Raw genomic sequence first — 21,268 nt, forward strand, 5'->3', positions numbered from 1 at the left:
AATGTGGGATATATCCAATTCTATTATATTATTAATGTAGAAATGCACACTTTAGAACATGCCGAAAGTAAGACATTATTTTTTTATAGTAAGACAATTATGTTTCTGGTTTCTAAAACTTTCATTTTGGAGCAAAAATCTGGCGTTAGTTTAAACTTCAAATAAATAAATGTGTGACTTTTTTCAAATAATTAATGATATAAAAAAAAAAGGCAAATCGCCCAGCCCTAGTCTGAAACACAAATTTCTCTTGAAAAGGAGCAATAAGAAAATTTGCAAAAGTGCAGATGAGCAGATTCTTTTTTCACTTTAATTATGACAGCCATAATAAACAGTTTACTTGTGCAGGGCATCTTGAATTTGGTGGCCATGTTCATTTTGGTGGCACACTAACATTAATTGTTTGCAGTTTCTGTGTGTTTTTACAATATTCTACACTTTCACAGCATTGCAATGTGTTCTGGAGTCTTTATTTACTGAATGTGTTACCAACATGAAACTAAAACAAAATATCATGATATTAGTCGTGATTTTATTAGATTACTTCAGGATCCAGTTCACTAGTAAATGCTATCTTTTAGGGATGCACCGAAATGAAAATTCTTGGCCGAAACCGAAAACCGAAAAAGAGAAAACCAAGGCCGAAAACCGAAACCGAAACACCGAAAGAAATTATGCCAATTATTAGCACCATTGCATTTATTGCTATGACCGTGTACTAACTTTACTAAAATTAAGACATTGCAATTGCATAAATTAATATTAAAGTTCCAAAGATAATTACAATTACATAACTTATTTTAAAAAAACATAAAAATACATAATTACAAATGATGCAAATATTTATTAAGCACATTGCAACAATGCACAGACTAAAATAAAATTCAACATAAAAATGTATCCCACTCATGTGTATATTTAATAACAATGTACAGGCCTACTGGCCTGCAGAAACGTTTTAAAATGAACAGTTCTCTCATAAAAACAAAGTGCATTTAGGTGAAGTGTTAAGTGAATTTTTCTATGTAGGACTAGAAAGTGCATTACTTCTCCAGGTGGCAAGACTGTTATCACTTCTGGGGATAGGGACTTCAGACAGTTAACCATCTAGCTGTTGAGCAGTTGAGCTTGTCATCTGCCTGACATTTGAGAAATATTTGAGAGAGTGTATTTAAATAGGGCCAGGGCATAAATAAACATTTTTATCAAATTAAAGCAGAAATCTAGCAGAAAATCTAGCATAAATATGGCTACAATCTGATATTATGTATGTATATATGTTTGTGTGTGTGTGTGTGTGTGTATATATTATATATAGTAGCCTAAGATCAAAATAGCCAACGTATTATTATTATTTGAGGCACTTTCTTGCAGAATTCCACTGAACATATCAGACAACGATGGTGCATGCCACTCATCTGGTGCAGAGACCAGTCTTTTTTTCTGTGCTCTGATCTGTCTCCTGCACTTGGCGCTTCTCCGTCTCCACGCGGGTTCTCCGCATCCAGCGCGGCCTGGATCATTTCTCGTGTGCGCTGCCTTATTTTCACATCCAAGTAATGGTCTTTATAACGCGGATCAAGCACATTCGCGATGAAGTGCAGAGGATCCGAAAAGATCTCAGTGAGACGTGTGCTAACAGACTCTATAAGACTGTACTTTTCTTTGTTTTTACTTCGTGGTCCGTCTTAATCTCTTTGTTAGGAGACGCTTTAGTGCTGCGAATAAAGGAATACGAAGAGAGAGAATGTTCTCACTGGTGTTAAGTGAATGTCGCGTGGAGCTCGTGGTCTGCGCTTTGCAGGTGCACGTGCAGGTCGCGGTTTCTGTTTGCGTCATCACAACATTTCGGCCGTGTTGTTTCGGTGATAAAAGTCTATCGGCCGAAAACCGAAAAGGCCATTTTCGGTCGAAAATTTTCGGTGGCCGAAATTTCGGTGCATCCCTACTATCTTTTATCACCTTCATAAAATAACACTTCTTTATGTATTTCAATGTTTTTTGCAGTTCAGTGGAGAAACATAGTCCTTGATTTCCCTGTGTCTTCATATAACATCAACACTTTGTGGGATTGGGGGGAAAGGACCCAAATTGTTAGCAATAAAGTGTAAAGCACACAATTTTCTGGAATGTCATTATATGATGTAACATATTTTAACCTTTAACATGACTGGAATAGATGTTGTAATACAACATTATTTTGCCCATATGGAGTAACTGTGGTCAGATACGTGTTAATGAATTGATGGTTGTTAGGGTTGGTCTGTTACATTGAGCTGTGACCTTATAACCTGAGCACTCCGATCTGTCTTTGGCAGACTCCATCCATGAAGCGCTTCAGTGCTAATGGGTCAATGGAGACTCATGAACGACGTCCAAATCAATTAAGGCCACTCAACAGAACCGGCAAGCTCAGGTATTGCAATTGCATTGTGTGTGTGTGTGTGTGTGTGTGTGTGTACATGTATTTGAGTTGCATGATTAATCTTATTTAAATTTCTGATTCTCTCAATTATTTAAGGATAATATTTGCCCTCTGGGTAATATTCTAAAAACAATTCATTTTCAGTTGACATTTTTTAGTTATCTTGCATCGGTGACTGCCAGATTTCAAGAGTGTACATCCCCCAATTTGGTGCTTTTCCCTTAAGAAGATTTACTTTTTACTTTACTTTAGAAGCACTTTACTTAAATTCACAACCTGGCAATAATGCACATGAACTAATGAGCTGAAAACAACGGCAAACATGCAAGTTGGAGTTTAGTGATCTGCCCAAATGAAAGTGTAATATGTTTTCTTTCTTGTGGTCATTTGCACTGTTGCGGTGAATAAATCTGTAAGCGAACAACAATTGCAATTGTGGTTGCTTGAATGCAGCATTATACAGTACATATACAATTTATTTGTGAAAAAAAGTTTGTTGAGCTATTCAGAGAAGCTTCTTGTACCATTTTTCATAATGTAAAGAGTGTGTTAATTTACATGATAAACACAATACTAGGGTTGTGACGGTGAGTAAATTTTCCCTCCTGTTAATGGACTTGTGACAACATTAATTGAATGAACAGTGCTCTCTTGCACCCTCAATTCCCATGTGCCCTCGAGCAAGGCGCCTGGATGGGTTAAATGCAGAGCACGACTGCAAATGTCACGACTTTCACTTAGAAGTAGATTTCATGTACAAGATCTTTTGGATCTTCATTTGGTTATTACATTTTTTCTGCACAAAAAGATTGTTTTAATCCTTTTATTTATATTAAATGTATATACTCGTGTTGATATTGTTGATGGTCCCCCAGTGAAGCAGCTCATTCAGCGAGTGCGTCTCCGCTCCCGAGTCGAACCAGCTATCTGATAATGAGTCCAGCACCGTCCCAAGGAGTCATGGTTCAGGGGCGGCTCTTCCAGCACGCACAGTTCTCTGCTCCAATCAGAACGCTGGAGCAAAGGTATGGCGCTGGATGAGCCAATAAACAGGCTAACTCCTCTTCAGATGTTTGATATAGATTGAGTGGAAATGCATGCATTGGGAGTAATACTGTCTAGTTAACAGACTGTGACATTTCTTGAGTGGATCTGATGTGTTTCAGAGTCCTTGTGCGGTTTGCCAATGTTTTTCTCCTGTAGATCCGATATGATCCAAAGAGTTGAGCTGGACCGCATTCTTCTCACCTGTCCCCAGACTCCAGGTGAGCAGATGAAGAACTACTGAGTTCTCTCATTAGATTATTTACAGAAAGCAGAAAATATCCAACAGATTGTTGATGTATATTTTCCTATGGCACTGAGAGAATAAGCACGTCAAAATTCAGAAACTGACTGTCTGGTTACTGGAGTTACTTTATGAGCAATCAAGTTAGTACAGTGTTCATTTTGGTCATTTCAGTTAGGTTAGTAGTGATTAATCTGAGATGCTTTGAGTCCTGTGGAGATCTTAGAAGCATTTGATCATATGAAGATGAGTTGAAGCACATGGCTGTTGTTCATCACTAGATTCAGAAGACATCAGTGTAAAGAGGCTCGTCCATCAGAAACGACGGCCCATGAACGATAGTCCTGTTCCTGTGGGCAAACCAGTTGAGGTGAGACCATATCTCTGCACATTCACTGCCTCTGCTTTCAGATGAGGGTAATTCAGAAGACAGATGAGGGTTTCTGAAAGTCTTAATTTGCCCTTGCACCAATAGGGCCCTAAAAAGAATGACATTCAGGGCAATAGTTGCATGTATTCCAAATCGTCTTTAGTATTTTTGGCTTTCTTTTCAAAAAGATACTCAAATAGCTTTTAAACAATGATGCATTTACAAGAGTTGCAAAATGAAGACATTAAGTCTTGTTTTCTTTGAAACTGAACAAAATCAGCTTATGCTTAAAACTAAAAAAAGAACGCAATAAATGCCAGTGGGGTATAAAAACCTTTTCATGGGAATGTGAATTTCATGTTAATTAAAGCAAATGTTTCTTTTCTTTTTCACATAAAACATTGTTATTTTGCTGCTTAAGTAAATGTATCTTGATTTAAAAATCTTTAGACATTTGCACTTGGCAACAAGACACAAATTCTGAAGAGCATTGCTTTTTTTCTGTGTAATCAGAAGACATAGTCAAAGTTATTTGCATATTTAAGCAATTGAGGGCAAGAGGTATTCAAGCCTGAAGTGATTTTTTTTGTTAGAGTTAGGATATAAATAAATTAATGGAGACAGTATTTTCAAGTTTCGAAGGGTAGATTATACAACTTATTGTGTGCTCCTGTTTACATTTGGAGAACGTATAGACAGTTATTCATCATATTGATAAATACAGATATGAAAACAAAGTGGTGAGGGATCGACAGAGGTTTTTCCCCCCTGAAAGCCATTTCCTCAGGTGAACAATCGGTTTGTTGTTAAACAACAGTACAATAATCTGTTGAACAAACTGTACTTCAGTCCCTCACAGCTTCGTTTTTATTCCTGTCAGAAATTAAAAACTGTATAACCCTGTGTTTTCTTCAATTTATTCCTTACATTTTTTTTCTTGTTCTTAAAAAGGCCTTAGTCTTACATTCACATTCATAAAACATGCTTATTCGTTTGTGTGTTATATCAAGAGTAAAAGGTGTTTGCATATTTTCAGCAGTTCCTTCAGCCTGATGATTACCTCACAGTTTGTGGTAAATGTAGCCAACCAAGTGAGGACCATGTAAGATGTGACCGCTGTGGTTATATCCTCCCTGCGGAGACTCTTCCTCTTCCTGCTGTGACATCAGCGCTGCTCCCTCGGCCCTCCATTCACTCGCAGCCGCCCACCCTTCAGATACGGACCTCTGGGGGCTGCTCTCAACAGATAGATGTTGTAATGAGTCCATCGGTGCGGATCATGCACGGAGGTATGCTGCTTCCTCACAGTGGAAGACTCGTCGTCACTTCTGGAGGCTCGGTGTGTAATGGATTGAAGCAAGCTGGGGGCAAGAAACATCAGATCACCAAACCATGTGAATTAAATGACCCCAGTAAGTCACACTTTTACATCACAAATCACATTATGGTACAAATGATCAACATTTAAACATTTGTTGGTTAGGTTTAAGTTAGACTGCCACTAGCAATACCCTTTCATTAACAAGGACCAAAAGGCACAGTTTAAGTTATCCAAACACTCACTGGCCACTATATGAACACCTTGCAAGTACCAGGTTGTACCCACTCTTGCCTTAAGAACTGCCTTCATGGCATAGATTCAGCAATCGATTCAGCAGAAATTGGATGATTAACGAGAAATGTAATTTTTTTGGGGGCGGGATAAAAACAGACATCAGCTAACCATAGACTTTAAAATGGCTTCAAATACATACAGTATATTAGGAAAAGTATTGGGAGACCCTTCTAATGAACAGGATTGACTGCTTTAGTAATTTCAATGAGTACCGATCTTAATGTTTAAGCATATAATTATATTCTAGGGAACTGTGTGATTCTAATTTTATAGCAACAGATTGGACAGGATCCTTCTCTATTCTAACATGACAATGCCTCTCTGTATAAGGCAAAGTTTAAATAAAGAAATGATTGATTCAGATAGTGTGGAAAAACTGGACTGGTCTGCACAAACCCATCTGAACATCTAGGGTGAGAATTTAAATGCTGACCTGGAGCCAAGAACTCCTCAGAGTTTCAACAGAGATGTAAAAAATTTTTTTTTTAGTGCATTACCTATCATGTGTTCCCGGGGAATCGAACCGAAAACCATGCGCTTGATAAGCAATGCTCTACCAATTGAGTTACAGGAACACTATATTAACACATATTAACCGTCACAACATACTATAGAAATTTATTTTATGTACTGTTTATTTGTGACTATAGTGAGTTAAAAAGCATTTTTGATCATGCTTAGCCAAAAAGTAAGGGATATGAGATGACAACAGTAATCCAGAATCTGTTTGCCTGTTTTGATGAAAATGCAGTTGTGCTGTCCAGCGACGAGGATGAAGAAAGTGATGATGTCAGCAGCAGTGGGATCGGTAACCGATTAGACAGCGTGTCGCCACGACCTGCTGACTCTGCCCACTCGTCTCCTGCTCCCTCCGGTGGTCGGGTGGAAGCGGCCGTTAAAGCAGCTGGTGAACATGAAGACCCTAGCAGTGACTTTTTCACACAGACAAGCCAGAGAAACCTGGTGCCCAGAAGGAAAAGCATGAGAGATCCAGTAAGCAGTGTTACGTCTTAATGCTGTATTTTGGTCAAGTAAAATCAGGGCTTAGTATTTCAGATTTAAACTTGCCCTGCCAACTGCTACTGACCAATTTTTTCAAATATGTGACACGTGAAAAATCAGCAGAATTTGCATTAATTTACATATATACATATATTACAATATATATATATATATATATATATATATATATATATATATATATATATATATTAGTGGTCAACCGATATATTGCTAAGGCCGATATATCGGCCAATATTTGGCAACTTTCAAATATCGCCATTGGCCAATAAGTTTTTTCTGCTTGGCCGATGTGTTCGAGACGGGACTCTTATTTTGACGGCGCTTAGAAAGACAGCACCCGAGTGTGTAGCTCACATTCTCCCTCTTGTTCACTGTCATGGTTTACAGTTCTGTCTAATACAGAAAGAAGTCTGTCTAATAATCAGAAATAATGGTTAAACAAATATTTATGTATACAAAAAAGTATTGTAATGATTGCTTTTATATTATTAGTAATAGAAAGGCAAACATTATTAGTGGTCAACCTATGTTGGCCGATATTTGGCATTTTCTAAATATCAGCATCGGCCTATAAGTTGTTCTGCTTGGCTGATGTGTTCGAGGCAAAAATGATTGTAACGATTTCTTTTATATTATTAATAATGGAAAGTCAAACATTAAAATACTTTCTCGTTTGCCATCAGCACTAAGCAAATATGCATTTATATAATTTAAACAAATCTTTGAATGGCTAATGAACATTTAATATCACAAACCTTGCAAACTTATTCAAATCCAGCTGTGAGATGTATGATCACCTGATTATAATTGGAGCGGCATTTAATAAACAGAACCGTAGATCACTGACAAGCTACGCAGTATCGCGTTCATTATCCCAGATGAATCACCTTTGATAATGAACACTATATTGCGTAGCTGGTATGTGATCTACGGCTCTATTAAATGCCGCTCCAATTACAAGCAGGTGATGGCGATTTAACAGTAATCATGGAACCATATTTACTGACTAGATGTGCATGATCATATCGTTAGATATATCGCCCAGCCCTAATGCTAACTAATGTAAAGTGTGAATTAACAATAATCAAAACACTTTCAAACAATATCTTGGACATGTTTAACAGTCCAGATTAGAATGAAAAAAAAAGTTTGAAAATAAATAGCCCATTAATTCCAAATATTTAAGTATTTCGCGCTGTGATGAACATCACAGCGAATATCACAAATCAGAATGGCTATTTAAGATTATTTAAATATATATATATGCAGTTAAGCTATCTGCTGTCAGAGAGTGAATGTGCTTTCATTCAGCGCATCTCTCACGTGTACCTCCATGTGTTTTTCATGCGTGCTTGTTTATTTATTTTTTATATGAAAGACAAGAAAAGGGCTAGTATTAGTTGATTAAGTGCTGGCATCTTTCGATGTTTATTGAAAATGAGTAAAGACTCAGCTGTACGAATTGAGATTGGGAGGTCATTCCACCAGCTGGACACAGTCCAGGAAAAGGTCCGTTAGAGTGATTTTGAACTTCTTTGGGATGGCACCACATGTTCACTTGCAGAGTGCAAACTTCTGGAGGGCACATAAGATTGACTAGTGAGTTTAGGTATGTTGGTGACGTGCCAGTGGTCGTCTTGTAGGCAAGCATCAGTACCTTAAATTTGATGTGAGCGGCTACTGGTCGCCAGTGTAACCTGATGAGGAGTAACAGGAGCTTTTTTTGGCTCATTGAAGACAACCCTCGTCTTCAACCCTGCATTCTGGATCAATTGCAGAGGCTTGACAGTACATGCATGAAGGCCCGCCAGGAGAGCATTACAATAGTCCAGTCAAGAGGGAACAAGAGCTTGGACAAGAAGTTGGGTGGCTTGCTCTAACAGGAAGGGTATAATCTTCCTAATGCTGTATAAGGCAAATCTGCAGGACCGGGTCGTTGTAGCAATGTGGTCTGTGAAGCTTAACTGATCCATCACAACTCCTAGGTTTCTGGCATGTACTCGAAGGAGTTATGTTTGACGAACCCATCTGTATAGAGAAATTGTGATGGTTAGCTGGAAACACCAGGAGTTCTTTCTTCATAAGGTTAAGCTAAAGGTGATGGTCATTCATCCATAGGGGTGCTCCGATCACGATCGGCCGATCGTTATGTGCATCTCGGCTCTGTGTAGTAACAGCTGCTCTATGTGAAATCACGCACCTGATGGAATTTACCGCTGATTAGAGAGCCGGCTTTACTGACGAGATGCGCATTAACGATCGGCCGATCGTGATCGAAGCACCCCTATTCATCCAGCTAGAAATGTCACTCAGGCTGAAGTGTGAGCAGCTACCATCGGGTTATCTGGTTGGAATGAGAAGTAGAGTTGAGTGTCATCAGCGTAGCAGTGATAAGAAAAGCCATGCTTCTGAATGACAGATAGATGGAGAAGAGAAGTGGTCCAAGTACTGAGCCTTGAGGAACCCCAGTAGCAAGGTGTTGTGACTAGAAACATCACCCCTCCAAGACACACTGAACGATCTGTCAGAGAGGTAGGACTTAACTCACAGGAGTGCTGTTCCAGAGATGCCCATCTTTCTGAGGGTGGACAAAAGAATCTGGTGATAAACTGTGTCAAAAGCAGCAGACAGGTCCAGTAGTGAGTACTGAGGATATTGAAGTTGCTCTTGCTAGTCGCAGGGCTTCAGTAACCAAGAGCAGAGCAGTCTCAGTTGAGTGGCCACTTTTGAAGCCAGATTTACCGGCCAGCAGTTTTCAAGAAGCGCTGGATTTAGAGATGGTTTCTTGAGCATTGGGCTTACCCGAGCCTGCTTAAATGCTGAGGGAAATGTTCCAGAGTGAAGAGAAGAGTTGATAATAGGGATGCACCGGTTGACCGGCCATAAATCGGAACCAGCCGTTTTTTGCTTAAAATACGTGATTTTTGGCCTTTTTTTGGCCAATTTTTCCGGAAGTGCGCCCGCGTACACAGACTTCATTGTAATCGTTCGCTATGTCATTTGTGTGGAAGTATTTCGAAATCTGTGCATAGGACATGGTCAGCCGATCAGCACTGGATATGCAAAGCTTCATGTCCTGCACAGATAGCAGGAAGCGAACAGCCGTTGGTGTCATGCCGCACAAATAAGAGTCCCTTTTCTGCGCGCACTGAAGCTGTGCAAGCATATACTGTACTGGTCCACTCCCTGCACACGATTACACCGTGAAGAGAAGTTCAGACAGATCAACTTCTCATGTGTTGGTTGAGAAACTAAATGGACTAAACTGTGACAATTTTTTTATTTTTTTTGTAAATTAGAACTTGCATACACGTTTGAAAAGCCAGAAATAAAAGTCAGTTCTGTATAGGATGATTATTTTTATTTTACCTTAAATAAGGTGTGACTTAATTTAATTTAAAAATCACCTGCTGTAGCACACTGAGAAAAAGTGTTTCATTCATCCAATTAAAACATTTTAGGGTAATGATTCACATAAGTGAATCTATTTTGTTAACTCAAGTAAAAAAAAAAAAAATGTGAATCATTAAAAAACTTTGCATCTTTGTTTTATTCGCACCAACATTATTTGATTTTAACATTTTAGAATAATCTATTTATATAGCATACTTTTATTTAGTCTCACTGGTAAAGACCTTTTTTTTTTTCTAAACCAAATTTAAAAACTAAAATACTGAATGCTGATTAAGAAACCTCATATTGAATGTGTGTTGATTGTGTTGTTTGGATTGTAGAACTATGCAGTTATTGTCTTTAATTTTACATGGTTACAGTTAATCTTTAATTTTAAGGCTAGTTCTCTGTATTTTCAACCCAATTCAAAAACAAAAGCTAAATGCTGATGTCTGTACCATCTATGTTTGTACTGAATGTAGGCTACTTACTGTGCAGTTACTGCTGTTAATTTCAGATGGTTGCAGTTATTGTTTATAATAGCCAAAAGCCAGTTTGGCCTATTAAATACGAAATATCTGGTTTATGAACACTTTCCTTCTTTCTTGTTTGTTGCTTAAAGATAAAAAAAAAAAAAAAAAAAACGGAAATCGGTATCGGAATTGGCCAGTTTGCTTGTAAAAAAAATCGGTATCGGAATCAGCCATGAAAATCATGATCGGTGCATCCCTAGTTGATAATGTGAGTAAGTGAAGGTATGACTGAAGAAGAGATCGGAGCCACAGCGTGTGTAGATGAGGTCCAGTTGGTTGCCTTAGTGGAGAGGGCTGCAGGGGTGGCAGCGTCTTCAGGTTTTATCCAAGTCTCAGTCAGTGCCATGAGTTTGAGACCGGAATAATTAGCAATAGAAGAAATGAAGTCTGCTCTGTTAACAGAAGACTGGCAGTTCCAGAGACCAACTGGAATAGAGAGTGTAGTAGTAGAGGTCAGAGGGACAGGCCGTAGGTTTGTCGGATAGTTCTTCCTTCGACGTACATTGTGTGCTCTCTGAGTGTTAGTAGTGATAGTAGGGATCTGAAAGCATATAGTGACTACAGGTGACCTAAATAAGTATCTGAGAACAAGCTATACAAAAAGTAAAGAAAGGGGAGAAAAGCAATACTCAAGTGTCTTGTCGGTGTCCTTGCTCGGTGGAGTCGCGCAGGTAGAGTCGATTGTTTTTACACTCGTCGGTCTTCACACGAGGGCTGCCGCTGCCATGGTGAAAACTATTGCTTTTATATTTGCCTGATTACCTGTGATTGAAGTCAGCTGGCCATGCCTCACTATTTAGCAGACCTAAACTGGGCAGTCCCACGAAACCAAGCCCCACTTCAGCACGTGTTTACCAGGGTAAGACACACAGTAAATAGTAAATAAACCAAAGTTTCCTAGAAATGACGATCACGCAGTAGTCTAATGAGAAAACGAGGCAAAACACTTACAAACTGCTGTCCTTATCTGTTGCTCGACTGTTTCCCAGTTGGTGGGAATAGTATTCTTAAAATGCATTCCAAATTCTGAATAATTTGTGTGTGTATATATATATATATATATATATATATATATATATATATATTTATTTTTTTATTTTTATTTATTTTTTTTTTTTTTTACAAATTTTACATTTAGATAATATGACCAAGTTGTTTTTACAAGGTGTCTTCTAGGTCATACATTTGATTGGATTGTACTGTTTTTAATGTAAAAAGACAACAGTTTTATTCAGAGGTGTGTATAAATGATTTATTTATAAATGTATCACCTGAGTGTATTTTAGATTTTTTTGTCTAGTGTACATCTGAAATCTCTTTTATAACCTTTTGTTAATTGTATACCTTCTATAATTTATTCAGAGACCACCGTGAAAAATAGCCTTGATGTTGGCATGGCATTAAAAAGTTAATAAATAAATAATATATGTAACTTATTATTCTCTTGTAGTTTGGGAACACTGTGTGTGAAGATCCCTGTCCTAAGAAGAGGAAAATGGATCAGAAGATGAAGCTGAGCAGTATTATTCTGGGCTGCAGGAGTGTAAGGATCGGTACTCTGCGCAGGATGGTCACCAAACCTGTTGTGGTGAGATCAACCAAAAACCTGATTCATATCACCTGCAGGGTCTGCAATTGAGATTTCGTTGTTTAACCTTTTTTTATATATACAAAATTATCTTCTTGCCATTTATTGCTGTTAGTTCTTGAACATCTAAATTATTCTGCAAGTTATGCAGCTGATGTGTCCATCAAAAACACTCAGATGAGTTATTTTTTGGATGCTGTCTACATAATTGTCCATAAATAAGATTGCTTGTTACTGGAGGTATGTTATAATTATTCACCTAAATTGGAGTTAAACCAATTGTGGATTTTAGATACTTGGGGCATAATGTTCTCCATCACGGTGACTGATTTCCGGCGTGCTGCATTTGGCTGCGGAAAAAAATAATCCTACATAAAAAAAAATTCTTGTTTTGAGTCCATGAGTTCACCTACCAATGGTTTGAGAGGAGCAGCTTTCACTCTCAACCAAACTAACACTACTAGCCAATCAGAACGTTTTGCTCTTATAAACATGAGATGCACATAATAGTATTCATTTGCAGAGTTGCAGCCCTGATGAATGGAGAAGCGCAATTATATATGTACACATATATTTTTCATTACTGTGAATGTGAATTTATGTTCATCTGGAAAAACAGTGTGCATTGTCTCACTAGAATTGTAACGTAAATAATTTATAAACCATTGCCAACAAAGGAGAATACATAAACCTGTCGAAATATGCCGAAATATGTCGCGATTACAAAATAAAAGTTTCTGTCTGTGGCCAAATATTAAAATGTAATGGACAGAGGTGGGAAGAGTACAAAAATATTCTACTCAAGTAACGTGAGTAAATGTAATTCGTTACTTTCCACCCTGGTAATGGATTTAATCACGCTGTAAAGTTAAATGTCACCAGGCCGTTGGCGCCCTCTACAGGTATTTGTTTTAATACATAATGTACTTAAGTTGGTTATGTTCATATTATGGCATATTAAATTATTTATTTTAACAGTGTTGTTCAATACAGTCATGTAATTTCTTGGTTTTGATATCATATTTGAGCCAAATATTATTACCTCATCGTTAGTTTAAATGTATGTAAATGTTTATATGTAGTTTTTACCTTAAGTTTTTCACTTAGGTCTGTTTCTTAAAAATAGGATTAAAATATTGTCTTCTTTTAGTGAACCAAGTATCTGTACTTTCTCATCTCGTGAGCTAAGTGTATTGTCACACACATCGTGTCGATGAGCAGTGATATAGCTCATCATTTTCCAAGTGCTTTCATTCTTCAGGTCAACCATTTACTCATGAAAAAGAAAATCAGTTTGAATAAAGAAAGCAATAACTTTGCCATAGTATCATTTCAAATGTTAAAGTTGCTGCAGTCATTGCATGTGGATTATTTTTTTGTTTTTGTTTTTTTTGCTTTAACCCCTGGACACTGGTAACTAATCTGTCTAATATACAATAGTGATAAATCACACAATTTGTTTTGTAAAATTTGTAAAATCGATAATATGGAAGTAAACCATGTAAAATAGTGCATAGAATAGAAAAACATATATATATATATATATATATATATATATAATCTCAGTGATGCGCGGGTTGATCCAAAATGAGTGAGTCATCCAAAAACTTTTTTAATTATATTCGGGTCGGTGGCGTTTGCAATAAAGATCAAATAAACCTTTGTAATTTGTAATTGGCTCGAAGATGACGCATGAGCTCAGTCTGCAAGAAGAGAAGGAGGTTGTTTTATAGAAAACTCTTTTTAAAAGATTTTCGTTTTGTATAAATTGTATCTTAATTTTGATCAATGTTTTATCAGTCAATTGACCGTATTTAATAAATAAGAAGCAAATAGATAGCAGACAATGTAATGAGGCGCCGACACGATCACTTGCATTGCATGTGAACTGGAGGACGCCAAAACTCAGCTTGTGCCTCACAGATTTGAGAAATATAGGCTATATATTACAGAAAGCTTGAAATGTCTATTTTAAAAGAAAATATTCAAACCAAAATAAATAGGCTACTCTCTGATTATGTAGACTAATCCATATGAAATGTGCATTTCTCTCTGATGTTCATGGCGAGTCTGCATCGTCAACTGCATCTTTGCAACGACACAAAAAACACTAGTTTATTACTAAACAATTACTTTTTAGTACAAGTTATGAGTTTAATGATGATTTTTTTTTATCATTCTGAACAAAATTAGAATATATTTAGGTTTTTTTTGTTGTTGTTGTTTTTTTTCATATAAATGCAGCATTCAAAGAACAATCATTGTAAACTATTTTGTAAAGATTTTTTTTTCTGATAACCAGTTGTTGCTTTCTGTTCAGTCAGCCTCTAACATAAATATACGTTACATCTAGTGTATGTTTTCTTTGTGAGAATTGTATTAATTGTGGGTTTTTCTCTTCTAGTTTACAGTGGAAAACATACAGCTGGAAACAGAAGGTAAAAATTCAAGTAGAAAGCAATGTTACACGTGGTTCATTCATTTTGTGTAAAATAAGACCTCTTGAGTTGTGGTTTGCTTGCCGTGGTGTTGTGTTTGAAGGTGCTGATGTGAGTATGTTGGAGAGTGTTTTCTTGCGGTCGTCGGAGCTGACCAGATGTGAGTGGTGTACCGTCAAGAAGCTGCCGGTCCTGTTTCTGCAGACCACAGAAGAAGAGTGCCAGCGATTACAGACTCAGCTGCAGATGTGTCAGGACGAGGGAGGAGTGTGGTACGACTGCAGCCGCAACAGTGAGTGTCAGGACCTTACGTCACGCTACGCTCTGTATAAAGCTAGGAGCACCTTCTAATCAATAATTACAAATTCTGATCAAAAATGTACCTTCCCATTATGAGGTGCTATTTGACTCCTTTAAATGATTTGCAGGGAATTTTGTTTTAACCTTTGTAATGGCATTTTTCTAACTTTATTATCATCTTTTATGTCAGTTCAAAAAAAGTTTTTTATTGTAACCTTTCTAATTAAAACAACAGAATTGAAACAAGTAGAATAAGATTAAGTTACCAATCAAATGAAATCAGTATTTAAGAAGCCACAGAGTCGGCACAGAAAGGTGGCTTGTAGGTGCTTTTAAGACATTTAATGATTCTCAGAAGGTGGCATGACTGCAATTATATCCATAAATTCATGTTGGGGTTAATGTTTTAAATAACATTTTAATTCAGAAATATTAAATGATTGAAATAACAGAAAATTACAAAAATAAAGCATATATTCAAACAACTTTTGAAAACGCCCCTTACACTCATTGTTCCCTTAATTCTCATTCATATAAAATTGTTTTGACAAAAAATAAAAAATAAAATAAACTTCATCTTTAAAGGTCATTTGAAAAACGACTCAAACATTTCAGAGAAAAGCTTTTCTTTGAAAATGATACTTGCTTAAAGTTTCACCCAGTGTAGGGCTGCAGAAAATACTGTTAAATATGACAGATGTTCTGTGCGTCTATGAAGGAATATGTCATTTACTGCCCACATGCTGAAGTATTTTCAGCCTCTGCCGCCTCAGTATAGTAGTACACAAACACATAAACTCTCTAGAACTTCCCTAAGAGTCACTTCATGAGCATTTTACAGTTCTTAAAAAAACTATCATCTTCATATATACAAACAGAAAGAAACTTAAAGACCTTCACAGCAACCCGTCAAAATATAAACTGTGACAGAAATATCACTATGTAATAATGATAGAACTGCTACTAATAATACAATTATTAAAAAAGTATTTTTAATAAATATTTACCAGACAAATTATTTTAGTAGAAAATGTAAATATACAGAAAAAATTAAATGGTAATAAATTCATATTCGTTATTGAATCAATTACCGTATTTTCCGGACTAGAAGTGGCACTTTTTTTCATTGTTTGGCTGGTCCTGCGACTTATAGTCAGGTGCGACTTATTTATCAAAATTAATTTGACATGAACCAATAGAAAACATTACTGTCTCCAGCCACTAGAGGGCGCTCTATGCTGCTCGTGCTCCTGTAGTCTACACTGAAAACATAGAGCACCCTCTCGCGGCTGGAGACGGTAATGTTTTTTCTCGGTGCTCGGTTATAAATAAATGCGACTTATAGTCCAGTGCGATTATATACGTTTTTTTTTCCTTGTCATGACATATTTTTGGACTGATGCGACTTATACTTAGGTGCGACTTATAGTCCGAAAAATACGGTAAACTGATATTTTTTTTTTCATTACAGTTAAATTAAACCATCAACGGAAACACAGAATTTGGTAAAAGTAAAACATTTAAAGGGGCTTTAAAATGTTTTTATTTGACTAATGAAATCTAATTTAACCATTCAAACTGTTCTGAGTTATTGGGAAAAAACTGAATCCATAAACAGAACTTAAAGGGATTTCATTGGGCCCTACTGATGATGCGAAACTCTGATTTTAAGATCTGACTTACTGACATAGGACACTGTCCAAAACACTTTCTTTTGGTAGTGATTTTGTTTCTGGAGGACTTTATGCTCTTGATTTCTTTTGGTTCTGTTGGTTATTTTATTGGTTGTATTTGAACTTGAACATCTTACTCCTTTCTTTTTTGTTGATGCTCTCCAGATGATGAGAAGTATATTGTATTGATATTCGAGAGTGGCCCGTCATTGCAAGAGGAGATGATTCTGGAGGATATCCTTGCTGAAATCGGCAGAAACAACAATCTGTCAGATTTCCCCAAGATGATCAGTTTTGAAGAGGCCAACAGTCGACTGCTTGAGTACAATAAAGCCTCCATAGACAAAGAAAAGGTGATTTATGTTGCGCTCAGTCATGATAATTATGACTTGATGTGTTTTATTCTCCTGTATGAAAGGAGCCAATGTTTGTCCTTCACCTCAGGTTAAAGGAGTTCGAGCTGCACCTTGTGCATCGACAGGTGTGCGAACACGCATGTCTGCTCGGCTCCAGGAGTACTGTGAAGAGGACGATGAGATGACAGAGCTCCAGCCAACCTTCACTGGTCCTATCATAAAGTAAGACCCAACACATCAGCTGTATCTTCATGTGTCACATGGCACATTTGTTTTAATTTTTTTTTATGATTTGGCACAGTGAATTATTATTTTTTTAAAAATTGTAGCATAAAGGTACAATTTGTAAGATATTTGAAGTAAAATATCCAAAAACCACTAGGCTAGTGTTATATATTTTGTCCAGCTGATTACTAATGTTTTCGACTACTTGTAAATCATGAGAAAATTCCCATTATAAACAGTGACACGGGGCAGTGCAGTCACCTGTCAATGACGTTAGTTACCGTTTGTTACCGCCTTTACTGACGTAGAAACCACATGACAACAGTGTCATGGACAAATGCGGAAGTAGCTTCGCGACAAACTTCAGCTAGAAATAGGTGATGATCTCGCTTGTGTTATACTCGACTGGTGAGTTGTTTTGATTCGTATCTTTACAGAAAACGTATGCTATTATAACGATCAACAAGATAAGTGTTATGGGGCATACACGCCAAATGCGGGGCATCGCATCTAGACCCGCGCGAGGACGCATCTGATCCATCGTCGGATCGCATCTTTGCATTGACTTTATATGTAATCTACTCGGGCAGATCGTTGAACTCGCGACAAATCCATGATTTATCTTTCCGTCTGATTGATGGCCGTCAGCGGTTTGGTAGAAGACAACAAATCCCATCATTCCACGCTCCTTCTTAGCGTCAACAAACCACGCGATTGTTATTGTTTTGGTAGTGCGCCCTCTAGTGGCTGGTCCTACAACATGTACCTTTAATCAGGCCAGTTGGTCAAATGTTCACTTCCTACTTACTATCTTCTCTGGTTTCAACATTTAATTTCAGCAAAAAAAAAAACGTTTAATCAAAATGTCTTTATTTGATTTCGTAGTGAAGATGACAGACTTCTTTCTGCATGACTTCTCCAATCAACAACCAACTATTTTTTTTCATTGAAAATAATCGCAACGCATCGATCATTTCCAACAACCTCAGTATGCAGTATATAGTGCATCATCACAAAACTTTAGCATTTGCATGTTTTGAAGTCTTGCATATTTAAAAATTCAGGACATTAACGTTTATAAAACATTAACATTTATTACAATACAAGGTTGAATGGGTGAAAAACAATAAAAATTATGCTTTTTTTGTTGTGAGCCATTGACAATTTTGAGAGGCCATCGTAAATTTTAGCTGATGTAGAGATGGCCAGTAGAAAAAAAATCAGGAAATAAAATATTCCATACATTTGGTTGGTGTTGTTTTTGTTTGTTTCTGTAGGTTGCTGGTTTACCCCCCGCCGCCTGCTAAAAGAGGAATCTCTGTAACCAATGAGGACCTCCACTGTCTGAATGACGGAGAGTTTCTCAACGACGTCATCATCGACTTCTATTTAAAGTCATTATCTTTATTTCACTCAATTTTAATTGTTGTGACCAGATATAAAAAAAAAAAAAATTCTAAACCTCATTTTGTGAGTGGGCATAAATTCTGATCTGATAATCGTGTACTGTGTGCTCCTAGATATCTGTTTTTGGAGAAGTTAAAGAAGGAAGATGCTATCCGCAGTCACGTGTTTAGCTCGTTCTTCTATAAGAGACTCAATCAGAGAGAGCGGAGAAACACCGTCGACACGTCCAACTTACCGTGAGCTCACGTCGTCATCTCAAAGATTCACATTTCCTTGGAGCTCAGTTACTGTGCTGAGATCCATTTGAGACGTGACTTTGTGATGTGTTTCAGCATACAGAAGAGGAAGCACAACAGAGTGAAGACATGGACACGTCACGTGGATCTCTTCCAGAAAGACTTCATCTTTGTGCCCATCAATGAGTCGTAAGATGCTGTTTATTTATCTCCATTTATCCATCGATCACGTGAGGAATTGGCCATAATAGGGCTGGGTGATATATACGGCGGTAGACACGATTAACCGGTAGAAATTTGTCACGGTTATGCACCCATGCCAAGTTGTGATGTGCTGTGGTCACGAAAATGTATCGTTTGCACACATTTTTGAGCATTGCTGTTTAAGCCGCTCAAATGCAAACAATATTGCTGTCTGTGAGATTTGAATCCGCTGCTCATAAGGCACAAGTATTTTTGTTGCTTTTTTGGCCTTGAATGGTTCAATACACATATGAATGAACATGCCCATCTTTGCAAGTATCCTCAGAAAAACAGTCATTTAGGTCTTAAGTGTATGTAAACTTAAAAACGTTAAAAGTACTACAATACCAGGAAGGAGGATTGGGTTTGTCTGCCATTCTAGCTCTGTCTGCACAGCGTGCGTGAACGCGATGATGATGTTTTCTGTCTGCGTGAACAGGGTGCGCAGATGAATGCAGATACACATGTTGAAAGGCAGGAAGGAAAGAGGATTAAAGTGCTTAGACTGAGCGTTTTGATTGGACGAACATTTCTTGGTCCTGCACCTTCCACAGAATATAAACATACAGATAAATACATTTAGACCACTTAACTTAATGATTGCTATGTGAAGAGACATTCAACCAGCATAACAAAAACTGTTTCTGAAGACAATCACCTACTGTACCTTTAAAGGGGAAGCTGCCTGTTATTCCTCCTGTCTGTCTGAGAAAACCTCTCACTGCTCTTGACTGAATCACTTTTGTAACTTTAATAATAAGAAACTTACTTTTTTTTTAAATTAATTTATATTGTTGGTTTTTATTGTCCTGTTGCTTGTAATTAGTTACCTTTTTTTGTGTGATATTGACACAGAGTGTGAAAATTGACAAGAGTTCTGAAAATTCTATTGCAGCAAAAACTTTGATATCATAAAAGCCTTATTAAAAGCAGAAATAACTATATTATGATTAAAAGTCATTATTGTGATAAAAATGGTCATATCGCCCACCCTTAAGGAGAATGCATGGGAATGTCTTTCATTGCACTGTCAAGACTTTCGTTTGAATTACAAAGTCTTTCATCGGGTGTCTTCTGTGGTTTAGGGAAGGGTGTTGCCTGTAGTATCAGATAGTGTTATTTAAAAACTTGTGGTTTCTTAATAACTTGAATGTTGTACTGCAAATGCTCAGATAATAGGAAAATCAGTTATGAAATCAACTTCTGTATGGTTCAGGGGAAAAGATTGAATTCATTTGACTAGTTGTTTTACACTAACATGTCAAACTGTCCTTCAAACTGTCCTTCTTGTGATTCATATTAAATCAGCTGCTGAAGTGGTGTGTAGTGTCATGTTTTTATAATGAGTCTCCTGATCTGTCTTTCTGTGTCCATCTAGTGCACACTGGTATCTTGCTATAATCTGTTTTCCGGGTCTGGAGAAGGCTCATGTTGAGCCAAACCCACTGTACCAGCCTCAAACTCTTGTGTCCACCAGCCCACCCACTGATGGAGGTTCGGATGAGCTGGATGGCGTCAGGCAGCACACGGCCGTCTCACACAGATCTGAGGCTGATGTGAACAGACAGCAGCAGTACACAGGTCAGTACGTGAGCCACATGAGTGATTAAATGCAGACTGCTGCTGTGTCACTGCTTGATTTCCGCTTGTCTTATATTCTAGATGGTTTACACCGAATAATCGAGTGTTATGGGACAGATGACTCCCAACACTCAGATGACCAAAGTTCATGTCAGGTAAGTTGCTTCAGTTTGGCTAAGTTGACTTTTGTCATGTAGCCATCGAAGTGAGCTTATATTGTAGGGATGTATTTTATCTGTGCAGTGCTAGAAAAGATTTATAATTTAAATAAATTCTGTTCTTTGGAATTTTCTATTCTGCATGGAATTCTAAGAGAAAATGACAACTGTTAAGCGGCACAACTGTTTTCAACATTGATAATAATAATAAAACAATTCTTAAGCAGCAAATCAGCATATTAGAATGATTTCTGAAGGACCAGCTGTCACTGGAGACTGTAATGATGCTGAAAATTCAGAATTGATGAGGCTTTTAACAACATTAAAACAAATTGACCACAAAATTTTGAATGGTACTTTACATGCTTAAATGTAAATAAAAAGGTTACACATGCAAACTGCTTGTGACACGGCAA

The 21,268-nt window shown here is 37.3% G+C and overlaps 1 protein-coding gene across 3 annotated transcripts in view; it reads left to right on the top strand.

Moving 5' to 3' along the window:
• Positions 1–21,268, top strand: part of LOC113121294 (sentrin-specific protease 6-like) — a 33,182-nt gene that overhangs the window by 6,202 nt on the left and 5,712 nt on the right. For 2 of the 3 annotated variants that reach the window (XM_026291642.1, XM_026291644.1), the window contains 16 exons: positions 2,319–2,416; positions 3,301–3,450; positions 3,629–3,690; positions 3,995–4,083; positions 5,120–5,495; positions 6,450–6,691; positions 12,098–12,235; positions 14,640–14,673; positions 14,777–14,965; positions 16,812–16,999; positions 17,091–17,224; positions 18,505–18,621; positions 18,748–18,870; positions 18,967–19,059; positions 20,492–20,694; positions 20,776–20,849. In XM_026291642.1, the coding sequence (XP_026147427.1) occupies positions 2,319–2,416; positions 3,301–3,450; positions 3,629–3,690; positions 3,995–4,083; positions 5,120–5,495; positions 6,450–6,691; positions 12,098–12,235; positions 14,640–14,673; positions 14,777–14,965; positions 16,812–16,999; positions 17,091–17,224; positions 18,505–18,621; positions 18,748–18,870; positions 18,967–19,059; positions 20,492–20,694; positions 20,776–20,849 (2,310 nt within the window). The remainder of the gene's footprint in view (positions 1–2,318; positions 2,417–3,300; positions 3,451–3,628; positions 3,691–3,994; positions 4,084–5,119; positions 5,496–6,449; positions 6,692–12,097; positions 12,236–14,639; positions 14,674–14,776; positions 14,966–16,811; positions 17,000–17,090; positions 17,225–18,504; positions 18,622–18,747; positions 18,871–18,966; positions 19,060–20,491; positions 20,695–20,775; positions 20,850–21,268) is intronic. The other variant, XM_026291643.1, reaches the window with a different exon arrangement.

This window comes from Carassius auratus, chromosome 20 (assembly GCF_003368295.1).
Source record: "Carassius auratus strain Wakin chromosome 20, ASM336829v1, whole genome shotgun sequence".
Lineage (NCBI taxonomy): Eukaryota > Metazoa > Chordata > Actinopteri > Cypriniformes > Cyprinidae > Carassius > Carassius auratus.